The following is a 16,359-nucleotide window of genomic DNA, read 5'->3' as shown; positions in this document are numbered from 1 at the left end:
GTGTAATAATGACTGGAATATTTTTTGATAGAAGACAATTGCTTATTTATCTTCAAATAATTTGATAGTAAAAAAATTAAATGATGAAAATTTGATAGTTCAGAGTGATTTTTTCAATCTCATTGTGAAACTAAAGATTGCAGGTGCATCTTCTTCCCAATTCTTAAGAAGAAAATTTAAAACGTTTTTCAATAAATTATTCAATGTACAAGTGCAGGCAAAAGCAGGATACAAAGCATTGTGTGTCATATTGGTTAGAAGTAATATATGTTGCTCAATGGTAGGAGAATTTGAGCCGTTTCTGATTTGAATTAAATGGGATTGATTATCCTTTATAAATGGTGAAATTTTGATTTGTCTTAATAAGAAGAGCCAATGTAAACATTGCATACTCCCACGTGATTGTTTGAATTATATCAGGTTGAAAGATTAGCTGGATATATTGATTGGTCCCCTGCCAACTTGTCTGTATTAGACAAAAGTAAAAAGGGGTTTGCATTTGATTTGAAGCTTGAGAGGGAGATAATAGCAAATTGAGATGCCTAACATTGTCCTTTTCCTACCAATATTTATGTATGTCTATATCACCTTTCTCTTTGTCAATATCATATAAATGTGGATTATTACATTTCCATCATAACTAAAAAGGAGGGTATTAATTTGATAAAGTAAAAGTAGTCGTTGAAATTTCCAAAGCTTAATGAAAATATTCATGTTTCCACTTCTCAAAAAAAAAAAAAAATTTGATGTCTACTAGTGGTGCATCAAGTATAAATAAAAGTTTCCCATTTGATATAAAAATTGATGTTGTACAACATAATACAAATATATATATATATGGCGTATCAAGTGAGAACTCATATTTATTGTGAGAAACAAAAACTCTTAATAATAACCATTGAATTTAATTAACGCATAAGATTAAATTACTAACTAAAGATATTATGTGATTGTATCTCCACCCAATAACTCTTTGATTTATAACATGTCTAAATTTTTTCTTTTCATTTTCGTAATAACTTGAATTAAAAGTTCATTAATAAATATATTATTTTTTGACTCAAAATTTTATTTTTATTAAACCTGCATTTTTATTGTTTATTATAATATTATTATAACTTCCAAATTTCAATCCTTAGTATTGTAACTTTCAAATTTATTTTTATTTTAAGTTTATATGATTTAATAACTTTTTTTTTATTTAAGTATTATTAATTTAGAATTAACTATTATAAATAATTTTATTAATAAATCATTAATTTGTTTATTGTAATAAAACCGTGAGTGTGGCTAGTATGAATTATGATATTTAAAATTCAATTTTTACAAGTTCTATATTTAATTTTGAAAATTAATTTTCAAGGGTTTTTTGGAAATACAAAAAAAAAATCATATTTATTTTTATTAACAAAAAACGATGATTGAATAGTAGTTTTTTATTTTGATAAACTATAAAAACACAATTTTAATAAAATTAAAATTCTTCAGTCAAAAAATATATAAATAAAAATAAAATTATTAAATAATTATATCTCACAATTACTGGAAGGAGTTATATTTTTTAAATACAATATTAATGAGTTTTTAATTTGAATTATTATAAAATAGAAAGAAAATAAATTTTAAAAAAAGAATACTATATAGTATCCAAGAGTTATTTAAAAGTCAATGGTTATTATTAATAGTTCTCATTTCTCATAATAACTATCGGTTCTTATCGGATATACTCCCTCTATATATATATATATATATTCAATAAAGTCGGTTATTGGACTCCGTAAAAAGTCTAATAGTACAACGACTTTAATTTGTAAAAGTTTTAAATTTTATTTTTTTATAATGCAATACAATGAGTGTGATTTTATATTAAATATATTTTTAATTTTTATAAAATTACAACGTTTTAAGTTTAATTTCTAAAAAACAATTAATTACTTGTAGTTTTTATTTTGGTTTTACATAGAGTAAAAATATCATCTTTTAAAACAAAAACAAAAATCAAAATAGGGGTTAAAAGAAAATGAATCTTTTTAGAGATTAAAAAGTTAAGGATTTTTTTTAGGGCCTAAAATAAAATTTTAAAATTTTATAGAGGCTAAAATTTATTTTATCATTTTTTTAATTATTAAAATTTCACTTTATTTATTTATTAGGAGCCTATTTTTAAAAATTAGATTAGGGCCTCCAAAATATTTAAGACGACATTGATACTCAATGTCTTAAAGTTTTTGGTAAAGATGATGTTTAGTTCACTTGTGTGATTGCTCTAACACAATGTGGTAATCTTTCGGGTTCACCCTCATGGTCCAATAATAGTATTAGAGTCGAGGTTCCGCTTCAGAGAAAGATTGTTAGTGTGTAAAGTGCAAGTATATCTAAATATAAAATCTTTTGCTTGAGGGAGCAATCTCACTTGAGGGGATATTGTCAATGTCTCATTGTGTGTGAGTATAAGAGTCTCATATTAGATTAAAAAAAATTATTGAACTACACGTGGTGAGAAAATTTATTTACAAACTATATTAAGATTTTAGATGAAGATATACTTCTATCCACTTGAAAGGTTGCTCTAATTTAATCTGACGATCCTTCGGGATCCTCTTTATGACCCAATATGAAATATCCATTAGTTAGTATCTAATATATTTATAGAAAAGTAAGATACATTTGATATTATATAACTACTCTTATTTTATTAATTGACATCTAATTAAATTGTATCTTAAAGCAACATTTTATTCTCTGAAAATATAAGACAACGACAATAAATTATATTTTTTTTATTGATTTTTATGATAATAAATTGTATCTTTCAGAAACTATTTTGATGATTCAAATATTAATTTGGATATTTATTCTATGGAGGCACTTGATGATACATTTTTAAAAATAAAGATAAAATAAAATTTAAGAGAGAAATACAAAAATGTTTGAACATCACTTTGGGACGCTTAAATTCAACATTGTCTTACGAGTAATTTGAGTTAAAACTTTCTTGTTCTATATTAATAATTTTTTAATGACATTCTATTTTTTTTAAAGAGATGATAAAAACAAAATATTCAACATAATAATATTGATATTTGACAATTAAATTAGAACTTAATAACTCAATTACTCATTTTTTATATATATCATATTATTGACTTATTTTTTATATATCAAAATTGTTTATGTCTTTTGATTTAATGTTTAGTTTTGTCATAGTACTTAATAATTGATGCACAATATTAATTTAATGTTTGATCATGAGAAAATCCATTATCACATTAACTAAAAACAATCACACAAGTAAATTAAATAAACATATTTATCCAAAACTTTAATATATTAAATATACATCTATTATCTCACTTATATATTATCCATCCGTTATGAATATTAGAATATTAGTACTATATTGAAAACAGAAAAAAATGAGTGTGAGAAGAGTGTGAAGAATTAAAAGTAGAGGTCCGTGATGATGATCCACTAGGGACACGAGTGTGACCTCACAGTTCTGAAAAAAGGAGATATGGTTGTTGGTGCTCACCATGTGCTGAGGGAGAAGAACATATGCAATATAATCGATATCCTTTATAAAAACAAAAATACGTATTAGTATGTGGATTTGCTCTGTCACCCCAGATAATCTCTTGCTAATTAAAATTATCATTTAAATAAAAGTTTGGTTTAATTGTATTTTTATTTTGTTGTTGCATTTATAAAAATAATCTCTCTAGTTTAAAATAAAAGATTTAGATGTTTGAATTATCATATTTATTGTAGTTTTGGTCCTAACATACATTTGTTTACCATTTTTATTTAAAATGGTATTTATCGACCTGAAGAAAAAAGAATCTTAAGGGTAAATAATCACAATCTTTCTATTAAAAATGGCTATTTTTAAATAAAAATTATGAGTTGAAATCAAAATTTTAACAAATATAATAGTCGAAGGATACAAAATTGAATACAAAATTAAATAACTAATTTCGTGAGAAAGATAAAACAAAGAAATCAAAAATGAATTTAAACTTAAAAATTGTATACTTAATTATAACAACTAAGGTAAAAATATATAGAAAGAGGTAGGTTTTGTAAAACCTAACCAATTTTTTTTGAAGTCTAAGTCTAATTTATTATCAATATATGCTTTTTTTTTTAGGTGTGATATCACTTTTAAAAGTCTTATATGATATGATAGTACATTTAAAAATCTATTTAATTTTTATGATTCAACTCAAAGTACAATATTTAATATCATGATAATAATAGTATTTTATATATATTCACTTAATCCAACTTTACTCTAAATTTTACTGATGAGTCTAACTTAAACATGATAATACAAACTACATTCGTGAATATCTACTAAAGAAAATGAAAAAAGTATAAATTTTTAAAAAACATGGTGTAGATAAAGTTCACCCTATCATTTAGAGTTAGGCATTAAACATTATTCCGGTCTTCAGAACAACTTTTAAATGAAAATTATATCCCTATTTCATAATTATATTCAATAGACTATACACTTTTTTTATTTTTTTACTAATATACCACATTTTAACTTTTTTTTTAAATAACCGAAAAAAGTTATACAACTGGCAAATTTTGCAAATATTTTTCGGAACATTATTACTTCTTTTAAAATTTGAACCGGTAAATTTTAATAACATTTTCAGAACACTTTTAGAATCCTGTAAGAATAGGAGTTTTTTTCTTAATTTTTTTATTTATTTTATCAGGGACAAATTTAGATTTTTGGAATAAGACTATAATTATGGGGTAGACAGTGAATTTTAGGTGTTTCTTTTTCTTCTCCCCGTATATCTTCAATTAAATACACATATAAATTAATTAATCTAAATATATATTTTAACAAAAAAAAAAACATTTAAATTAACCTATGATGTATATGTACAGGTGCATAAAACGATAGTTTATAAAAAAAGATACGGTACATCCATAAAAAATATGAATTTTTATATATAATCTGTTTGAAAAAGTTAAATCATTCAATTTATCAACAAAATCACAATAAAAATTTAAAAAAATTATAAATTGTATTCATTTACAAGAACACATTAATTAAAATAATATATAAAAAAAATCATCAATTTCATTCGTGATAAAAAAAAATAAAAAATACCACAAGTACAATACGAATACCGATAACAGATAAATACCCGATACATATATACTTTATATTTAAGAAGTTTTCATACTTTATAGAATTTAACTAGAATTTTCCGTGTAAATCCGCCTATAAAAATGGGTTATTTAAACCATGCTTTACTTTAGACAAAACAAAGCAGGTCTTATTCCAGTTTCTAGGAGATCCATTTGTTTATCAGTTCCGTCAGCATATTTTGGGTTTGAAACTAGTATGTATTTTGGCCCATGATAAATATACTTTCCCACCTTTTTTAATACACATCGAGACTTTCATAGATATTCTTCACCACTTTTCAGAAAAATATCTATCACCACTTACAAATTTATGGTACATATTTTCCAAAAACAATATACATTATAAGCCAGTACATGCTCTTAAAATGCGTATTATAAATAAAGACATAATTTACCATACACGATTTAATAAATAATGTACACCACAAACTGTGGACTACATATGCATAGGTACATAAAATCTCGTTCCAGAGAACAAATGGCATAAGAAAGTATCAATTGAAAAGCTTGCAAGATATTAGTCTAGACCAAACAATTGCTAACTTTGCACAAGCTGAAGGGACATAAAATCTTAGAGAATGCTCCCTCTTGTATGCTTTATGTACATAATAATTCCATCACATGCAAACAAAATGGTAGCTAGCCAACAAATTGTGTCATTTCTTTACAACATATATAAGCTGCAAATATTTCATAATTCCTCAAGCCATAAAAACCTATCAAGAAACTAAATTGAAAACGGTCAAATGTAAGTAAGTAGCTATACCGCTATACTATACTGCAAACTCCAGCAAAGTGATTTTATGTCTAAGTTTAAAATTGCTGCAAACTGCTTCCCCCGTGTCTCATAATAGCTATTGAAATTTTGACTCAATACAGACGTGTTTCATTTATGACGAACGATATTCCTTCCGCATAGGATATTTCTGCATTTTCAATGAGATAGATTAAACTCACAAAAAATAGTTATGAACTATTTATAATCTGCAACTAAAAGCTAATAAGGACCCACAATAACTAAACACTTAAAGCAAATCATCATGTTGTATACAATCATTGGTCAAACTTTATTTACCTTATGGCCGAACTTTGAAAAACCAAGAGTCCCTTTTTCTTGGAACTAGATGGTTAAGACCAAAAACTAAAAGACCATCTTGTTTACAACTTTTTTGGTATTCTAATGTTAATATTTTCTTTTTTAAGTGCTAGACAGCACACACTACAGCTACCACTTGATGAGTACTATATACCCCTTCTATAAAGAAGTCGGTTTAATTAATGGGAGTTGCCATCGTATTCATTATTTTTTTATTAGTGGTAGTTACAACTAATGATATCTTATTAGTGGTTGATTCTAATAATAATTTTTTAAGAAACTGTCAAGAAACTAATAAATAATTAACTTGGGAATGTTGTCAAAAAAAATATAAAACTACTGACATGGAAGAAATGAAGCGTGCATGGAAAGTTGCAACATGTAACGAAATACAAAGCAATTGATATAATAATACAGAAAAAGTGTACTGACAGGAAACAGCCATGACGTGTTTTTTTCCTCTTCTCGTGTTGTTTTTGTGGAGGCTTGATGACCATCCTAATTGCAGCATCAAAAACACCCTTCACATTCTGCAATTGTATTATGAATAAATTAATTTTTGGAAGAACTTCTGATAAATCAGTCTATCAAACAAAACTGAGACACCAATAGATTGTGCAACATCAATGAACTAAAAGGACATTGGCATGGCCTTATATTGAATGTTCACATATTATAAAATTTAAAGGAATATTGAACATTACACAGTGACACACATAAACAAACAATATTGAATTTCGTAACATTTTTCTTGGCCCAAGGGGTTGGTGGTGTGGTCACAAAGAAGACCTGCCACCAAGTATAATGTTTTGTGGTGCTAGTAGGGAGTTTCTTTAGATGACAAATAGTGATATAAACAACTTGAAACAAAGAATAATTGTAAGAATAAAATGGAAAAACATGCCTGCTGAGTTTTTGAGCTGCACTCAATATAATATGTAGCTCCAATCTGCTTACGGAGTTCCTCACCCTAGTTATGAACAAAAGCCAACTGTTTCAGAAAACACTGTGCATGTTGAACTCTATACGCAGTTAATAAAAGATTTATACTTGCTCAGTAGTCACCGGCACCAGGCCAGGATGATCAGCCAAATAGTGCTTGTCTTCTCGGAGATCTGTATGTTCATCATAAACACAGTATTACATGCAGAGGTTAGTAACAACTAACAATGCACATCAAAACCTACCACTTTGCACAAAACATAGATTTCCAAGGAAAGTTTGTTTAGTTATATTTAATTTTCAACTGCTAAAGAAAGTTTTTTTTTTCACCTGCAACTTCATATGCAATGCCAGTTTATTCCATATAAGTTTTCTCTGAATACCTACCATAGCATAACAAATAAAGTAATCATCATGGGGAAGGGACTGATCCGGGTTTCAATTTCTATTTTCATTTTTTGTCAACATCTGTATCTTTAGAAGCTTTACTTTTTAATATCAGTATTACATTTAGCTGTCCCCCCAACCATCCTTCAAATGTAGGAGCTCCACTGGCTCCATGATGAGGCTGGAATTTGTATGATTCATGGCTGACCGAGTTTCAGGTTGACAACTTAAATGACTTGGGGTCTTCTGTTAAATGAAAAACAATGTTCTGCTTTGCTACTACAGACTCTTGGTAATGCAAGCTAAGCTTGCTTAATTTGAAATGCTTTAATCTGATGACATTGTTTAATAGCTCACAGTTGAACTCAACTCGAAATCAGTATAATTTATACTATGACTGCTTCAAAGATATACTGGCATGTGCCTACTAAGATTCATGTCTCAGAAACTTTGAGGACATTTATGATAATGATGCATTCATGAATAGCATGGAAGGAGTGGTCATAGTGGTATAGAATCTTCCTGCTCATGTAACAACTAAGAAAATTGCTGCTGTGGAGGTCCCTAATCGGGTTACTAAAGATTACATAACTAGACATGTCAACCAAATTTATAGATCAATGGGAAACATAAGGCTAGCAACTTACTTTCCTTCACTCATTCAAGCAGAATTTCTTTTCAAATTGGAATGATATGGAAAGTCTTAAATCTTTCATGCATTTTCATACTATAAGTGTAATATCTCTCATTTCCTCTTTAAATTGTTGCAGGAAGCCATCATGCCTGCAAGTAAGAGACAGGGTTCCTAGATTCTGAATTGGAGAAAGTCAATGACTTTTATATTAGTACCGAGAGTGATGTTTTCATACAAAAAATTTCAGAACTATTGTATGCGAACGTAGCTGGTAAGAGGATAAGTTCTGGTAAAACACATAATTGGTTCCAGCTGAAATTCAAGATCCATCTGCTTCAGCCTCTAGTTTCTTGTCCCCTTATATCTCCAAGAAAAATCACTTTGTCTATGCTTGTCACTGTTTGTAGTTTGTTACTTGCCAATGTAACAACCCATTAGGGATTTTCAGTTTTAAGGGCCTAAGGAAGGTCTTTTGTTTTTAAATTTTTATGTACTTTTAAGCAATAAAGGAGAGTGTCAGCTGTTCAGTAGATTGAAGTTGTCCTTTAACATGTACACAGGGATTTCAAAACTTAGAGCATATTTTCAAGGAATTATGTAGCGAAAATAGATCAATAAATGTATGCAGAAATTATGAGCATATTTTTCAATATAACGAAGTACCAGTTTAAGATTATAATCTAAGAGTGCAGGCAAATTGCTATGGCTCTCATATCAAAAGGGAATAGCTGAGTGCTAGATTTTATTCTCCTTATGTCACATTTCCTTATATCTAGGTCATGCTTCATGAACAATTTGGCAGAAAAACAACCATAATTAGAAGAGAAATTAGCAGGAGGCTGATAGAAATGATTGAGGACTTACCCAATTTGGTTCCAACGAGTACAACAGGGACGCCAGGGGCGAAATGCTGGAGTTCAGGGATCCACTGAACAGTGTATAGAAATTAGAGAAGAAAAGAGAAATCTGCAAGACAAATAAAAGTAGTAATTCAGAGACACAACAAACATACCTTCTTGAACACATTCTCATAACTTGCACGACTAACTAAAGAAAAAGCCAACACAAAGACATCTGCACCCCTGTAGCTCAATGGTCTCAGCCTATTATAATCCTCTTGCCCTGAGGAATACATTAAAAACAAACACAGCATAACATAACATAACATAACAAACTTTTCTATTTGACATAATCAATCAATTATAAACGTTGCCCCCACACCTCCTCCTTCACATATTTATCCATCTATATATATAAATGAAATTGAACAAGTGTGAGTAAGTAATATACCAGCTGTATCCCAGAGACCTAAATTGACAGTTATGCCTTCAACAACCACATTTGCACTAAAATTATCAAACACTGTGGGAATATAGTCCTGATAACAAACATAGGGAAAATGTTTGTTTTACAAAATTGAGAATTAAGGATAGAAAAAAGTCAAAGAGTAAAATTGATATAATTAGAAGATAAAATAAAAGGAAAGAAAGAATCATACAGTGGGGAATTTGTTGCTAGTGTAGCAAATGAGCATGCAGGTTTTCCCAACAGCTCCGTCTCCAACTGTGACACACTTGATGAACCTTGAGGCTGTTGAAGCCATTGTAACAATAATAATAAGAAGAAGAAGCTATGAGGATAATAATTTAGAAAAAGCAAAAGAGATATAAAAATAGAAGTGGGTGTTGTGTTTTTGTTGGATGTTAAAGGTTGAAGCTTTTGATTGAGCCAAAGGCAAGGAGATTATGAGAGAGAGAGAGAGAGAGAGAGAGAGAGAGAAAGAGAGAGCTTTTGTGTGTGTGTGTGTGTGTGGCGGCACTTCACATGATTCTCACTCACTCTATGTACTACTACTTGCTTTTTTTTTTTTTTTGTGTGTGTGCTTGATTTACATAATCAAATTGTTGATTAATTTTTTTCCTTTTTTTTATATTATATCGACTATGTTTAATAATCTTATACATACCTCATATATTCGTGCATTTTTAATTTAATAAATTTTTTTAAAATATTTTTAATTCATCAAAAACATATTTTTATTCTATAATTTATTATATTATATTATTATTATTATTTTAGTATTTTCTAAGAATAAAAATAATATGCCTATTTTATAAGAAAATGTGTATTTTTTATTGTACAATTTTCTACTATTTTTTAGTTGAAAAACAATACTCTTAAAAGGTGTAATAAATGTATAAAAAAAATAGAAATAGGAAATAAAATATATAAAAGAATAATCATTTTAACAAAAACATATAGGAGAATGGAAAAAATACGAATAGCATAATTATTTTTATTAATAGAGAAAACAATTTAATTTATACACATTTGTTAGTGTTAAGAATTTTTATATTTAAAATAAATCACAATTATTAAATATTAAATAATATTTAATTTATATGCTAATTATTTTAAAAATAATAGATGAAAACAACATAAAATATTTTACGGTTGTACATAATTAGGACAAATATTATCAGTTTTAACAATTTCCTTTTCCGAAAAAACAATTTCCTTTTGCGCATAAAAAAGCATGCATCACCTCAGTGCCACTTCCGTTTGAACTTGAAAGTGGTCCTTACAAATTTTTATAGAGGAAGAGTAAGTTTTAAAGCTTTCTGAAATTTAGAAATGGACTCTATAAGTAATTTTTTTTTCTTTTACAAAAGACTATTGGTGATTAGTAATGGTAGAATCGTGTATAATTTTTTTTTCATGTATTTGTTAGGTCATAGTGGCCTCTCGTGACATTTGAATTTTTTTAGAAAAAGTTAAAAATGTTAGTTTGTTTTACTTTTTTTTATGGATAATTGGTTTTACTTTTTAGTGTATTTGTAGTTTTTTTAGTTGGATTGAAAATATATCATATTGATTAGTGTATAAATTCCCTGGAATAGCTACATATTGCAATAGTCGCAGAGGTAGTTAGATTTAGATAGATAAATTTTATTTTTGTAGATTTAATAGATTTTATAACTGTTATATTTGACGATCTTGTAAAAAATCTAACTCTATATATTAATGCAGTGGTACATTAAACATATACATAGTCATGAAGTATTACAATTTAAGAAAAATAAGAAATAGATTTCTCAAATCTTTACATTTTTGAAACGTATAATGGTTGAAAATGAGATTTGTCGTCATAATAATATGAATTTGTTGATTTCACATATTTATTTGATGATGGAGCATTTGCACTAGAAATAACATTTCAAACTTTGTCTAGCGGTTTCTCAAGACAAATTTGAATATATATTCAATCATATCATATTATAATATTAATTTAAATATCTTTACAAAACTAAGATGTATTAATACTTCATTCAAAATGAAATATTAATAAAGATGAACTTAGAAAATGCATAGATGTAATTTAAATTTAAATCAAATATACATCTACTTTTAAATATATTTTTGTTTATATTTTATTTTAAAATATATATATTAATTTAAGTAATTTGATATCGTCTTTTAGTATTAAATGTTAAACATAAAAATTATTTATTGACTTAAATAATTTAAGTCAACAATCAGTTTTCGTTTTCAACACTTAAAATATAAAAACGATATCAAATTCTTTTTATAAAAATAAATATAAATTATTAATTTGTTTATTGGTGCTCGTGAAATTTTTTTAAATAATTTGTTGTGGACTATAGTTTTTTCTTTGGGGATAAATTATGAGTTATAGTTTTAAATATTGAATTTTAATATTATGTGTTATCTATATAAATGAAATTACACAAACATTAAAAAGAAAAATGAATGTGCATTGTCAGAGTAAATCAATTTTATATTGACAAATAATATGAACAATTGATTTTATTATCTCATCATTGTAATTGTTATCATAAAATAATTACATAAATGATAATGATTTATATTTGTTGTCAATGTAAAACAATTTACATTAACCGTGAATGCATTAAAATGAACATTAAATCTTATATCATCGGATTAATACTTGTGCATAAACCTTTTAAAATAATTTGACAATATTATGTTTTTTAGGCATGATAATATGTCTAGTTGTGAAATATGATTGAGTGTCTTGTAAAGTTACTCTTATACTATCTGTAAGGTCTAGTTCTACCCACAAACATCGATTTTGTTAGGTTGAATACCATGTATCGGGTTTGAACCTGAGACCTCACATTGTGTGCTACGATTTTATCTAGACAAAAAAGTTATAAAAAGTTTATTTTTATACTAATGACTAAATTGTTTTTGTGAGATCCACTAAATTCATATGAGTTCCACATACTTTTGTAAGATCAGTGTAAATTTTAATCAATAAAAGAAAATATATATTAGAGAGTATGTTAATACTTCTAAAACAAACAAACATTTGAATTTTCGTTGTAGCAAAAAACATTTCATTTTTTATTAAGGTGTTTCTTCTCACACTCAAATGTTCTCAAATACACAAAAATATACGTCTGGATTGTCCAATATAAACGTGTAAAATACACATTCGAATTTATTCCAATAAAATTTGAGAGCTTTTGAGAGGATTTTGGATGACAAAATATATATATATTTTTTTTTTTATGATGACAAATTCAATGTGAAGTTGATAAATTTTGTGGCATAGGGCCATGATAAGAGTGTTTGGTGGTCCAAATCCAAATAACTGCATATGAAATATATCACTTGACACTTTTTTTAATAGACAAGACTAAAATATTTTTAAAAGTTTATTTAGATAAAAATATTAAGCTACATGTTAAACAAAATTTAAATCAATCAAAATGACTTAATTAAATATAAAAAAAAATTAATTACATATTAATTCGTTAGTCTATTTAAATATATGTATGCTTACTTATTTAAAGCTTAAGTATGCATTTGATTCATGTAATTTAAGGTCATTTTAATTTTGATTCTTGCAAAATTATTTTTTTTCCTAATCGATTTTACAATGTTAAATCACTTTTAATTTAATCCATCAAATATTTTTTATTTAAAAATATTGATGTGGCTGTTTTTTAAACGACGTGTTAGTGGTGTTAAAAATTTGATATATTTATTTGTAAATTGAAATTTGACCCACTCAAAACAAATATATTAAAATAAAATCTAGAATTGAAAAACACTCGAATGCCCATCAACATTGTTTAACTCGAACCCAAAAATTAGGGTTCTTCAACTCACTCTCAACCAATTCAATTCCCAAAACATAATAACAAAATACTCAATCAAACTTTCATTGCTAGAATTGAACCGATTTACCGAAACAATTCACTTTTATTTTGAATAATTGGAAACTAAAATCCTTTAGGCCATCGATAATTTGTGGCGGCGGCGTCAAAATAGTTTCAAAAAATTTCTTGTCTTAGGGCCATCGCATTAATAGCACGAATGCAAATAATAAACAAGAGCTTATCCTTGTTTATTTGCCACCGGCCATAACATAACAAACTTGCAAGCAACAATCAAATGTTTATATAAAAAAAAATGTTTCAATCAAATCTTTATTTATTGGTTTATTTCCTTTTTTTTTACAATTGATTAAAAATATTTAATTTGTGATTAGTAATTGAACAATGAGGAGTTCAACATGAAATTTGTTAGTCATGTTTACTAAATCAAATTGTGTCCATTTAAGTACAAATAAATTTGACAAAGGACCAAATTAAAAGTGATTTGAAATTATAGGGTCAAATAAAAAGAAAATAGTATTGTAGGATTAAAATCAAAGTGATCATGAATTACAAGGATAATAAATATATTTAAATTTTATTTAAATATATAAATGAGAAACACTAGTTTATTCTGGTCAATTATAAATATGTTTATAAACAGACTAACAGATCATGCCAAATTTTTATGCATGTGAGACTCAGACCTAAATATTAGTCTAGCTACGACAAATAACAAATAAAACTTAGAGTTTAGATCTTTTGATAGGCCATACTTAAACTTTGCAAAACCTTGCTGGAATTAGCATATATAATCTCATCTCCAATAACCTTAGATATTATTTATTTATTTTATTTTATTTTTGTCAAAATTATTATTTATTTGATAACACCTAGAGCTCTTAAAATGGACTGAGTTCAATGACCCGACTAGTCAGTCCATATTTTAGTTTGGATTGCACCCTGAATTTTCAATTTAAATATATGTTAGTTTAATAAAAAGAAATACATTTAGCTTAAGCTTAGTGAAATTATAAATTATTAATTTGGAAAACAATATATTAAAGTGCATTAAAAATGAAATGGGTTAGACTAGCCCATCAACACACATAGCCCATAGAGATAGTACCCGTACATCGTGCAAGCAAAGGCAATAAAACTCTTTTCTTTCATAATCCTAAATACTTTATTTGTCTCATATTATGTCTCATTTAAAATATTTTTCTGCTTCAAATTATTTTAAATAATATCATACAATATTTATTATTTTGTCAATATTAACATTATTTCTTAAAGTAGCTGTAAATACTGACAAATAATAAATGAAGTACAATAATATTTTAATATTAACTACTATTTTCTTTGAAAGTAGTTATTTTCTTTAAAAGTGTGTACGTATAATAAAAAAAAAAACGAAACTAAAACCCTTCATGGTCATGAAAAGTGTCAAGTGTTAACGAAAAGGCCATTAAGTAGTGACAGTATGAACATTTCAAAATGCCGGCAGCTTCTAAAGCTCCAATTGTTATTTTCTGCCTTTTGGCTCATTTCCACACTTCTTCATTAATGTCAATGCCATTCACAAATCACAATATTACACAATATTATTGCCTTTGTATCAGCCATTTGGCATTATAATTATATACTATATGGCTTTAAGTGAACGTTGACCTTCATTGATTAATTAACATTATTATACTTATTGTGTTACACTTTAGACCTCAGATTCAGTCATCTATTTCCATTTCACACTATTTTCATCATTATCACACTAACAGTAAAGATACTTGAAACCAAAAATAACATTGAGTCACTTCAACTTCAAGGAGAAGAAAAGAAGCTCAAGTCTACTTTCTGCTGCAGCAAAAGAAATGAGTCTAAACTTTCTTTTTATGTTTTTGCTAATCATGGTAATTATGACTAACTCAGAAGAAGATAATGTGAGAAAAGCCCTTGTCACATTCATGGATAAACTTGAGCCACCTAGGAATTATATTATCAATAACCATACAGATTTCAAATGGGGTTGGAACCTTACAACAGACCCCTGCATCCATAACTGGCACGGTGTAACTTGCTACACAAGCAACCGATATGTTAAGAGTATAGTTCTTGATGAACTTAATTTCACTGGTGTTCTAGATGCAACTTCTCTTTGCATTGCTAACAATCTTCAAATTCTCAGCCTCAGAAACAACAATTTACATGGTTTTATATCAGAGGACATAAGAAACTGCAAATTCTTGACACACTTGATTCTTAGTGGAAACAAATTCTCTGGTAATCTTCCTATTTCGATTCCTCAACTGCATAACATGAAGCGGTTTCATGTTTCAGGGAATCACTTCATTGGAGAGCTTCCGAATATGGTTAATGTTACAAGCTTGATATCATTTCTTGCTCAAAACAACAACTTCATTGGTCAGATTCCTGATTTTGATTTCTCCAACTTTGAAGCTTTCAATGTCTCTAACAACAACTTACGGGGTCCTGTTCCAGATACTAGAGGTAGATTTCATGCAGATAGTTTTTATGGTAATCCTAATTTATGTGGAAAACCAATTTCTAATTCATCATGTCCACCACCTCCACCACCACCTCATCCAGTTGATAAGAAAGACGAAAAATCATTTCTTGATAATTTGCCAATTTATTCAGGTTACATAGTACTTGTTTTAATTTTTCTATTTTTCTTGATATTCAAGTTGATAAGAAAATTCATGACAAAAGATAAAGAAAAAGCGTTAGATCATGGTGAAAAGAAGGACATGGAACTAGACATGAGCTGTGCTGGTGTCGGCGGCGGCGGCGGTGAGAAGCTTAGTGAGATATTAAATTCCAATGGATCAAAGAGTTGGCTGAATGGTCTTGGGATGAAATCAGAGTATTCTTTGACATCTGTGGAAAGTGGAGTAACTACATCAGGTCTTGTTCTTCTTTCAACTAGAAGGCTTAGGGGGTTACAATTTGAGGACTTGTTA

General features: G+C 27.5%; 2 protein-coding genes across 2 annotated transcripts; one reads left to right on the top strand and one right to left on the bottom strand.

Annotated features, from left to right (window-relative positions):
* Positions 1–5,695: 5,695 nt before the first annotated feature.
* Positions 5,696–10,045, bottom strand: LOC101504276 (rac-like GTP-binding protein ARAC8). The gene is made up of 8 exons (XM_004501893.4): positions 9,730–10,045; positions 9,522–9,609; positions 9,244–9,353; positions 9,096–9,159; positions 7,319–7,383; positions 7,173–7,238; positions 6,701–6,798; positions 5,696–6,098 (listed from the first exon to the last, which is right to left on the bottom strand). Exons 1-8 carry the CDS (start codon positions 9,832–9,834, stop codon positions 6,059–6,061), a joined length of 636 nt encoding a protein of 211 aa, XP_004501950.1. The 5' UTR covers positions 9,835–10,045; the 3' UTR covers positions 5,696–6,058.
* Positions 10,046–15,285: 5,240 nt separating this feature from the next.
* Positions 15,286–16,325, top strand: LOC113786697 (pollen receptor-like kinase 4). Its single transcript, XM_027334735.1, has 2 exons — positions 15,286–16,262; positions 16,304–16,325. Exons 1-2 carry the CDS (start codon positions 15,286–15,288, stop codon positions 16,323–16,325), a joined length of 999 nt encoding a protein of 332 aa, XP_027190536.1.
* Positions 16,326–16,359: the final 34 nt, after the last annotated feature.

This window comes from Cicer arietinum, chromosome 5 (assembly GCF_000331145.2).
Source record: "Cicer arietinum cultivar CDC Frontier isolate Library 1 chromosome 5, Cicar.CDCFrontier_v2.0, whole genome shotgun sequence".
NCBI lineage: Eukaryota > Viridiplantae > Streptophyta > Magnoliopsida > Fabales > Fabaceae > Cicer > Cicer arietinum.
Note: the sequence above shows the minus strand (reverse complement) of the source record. Positions and strands in the feature narration are given on the sequence as shown.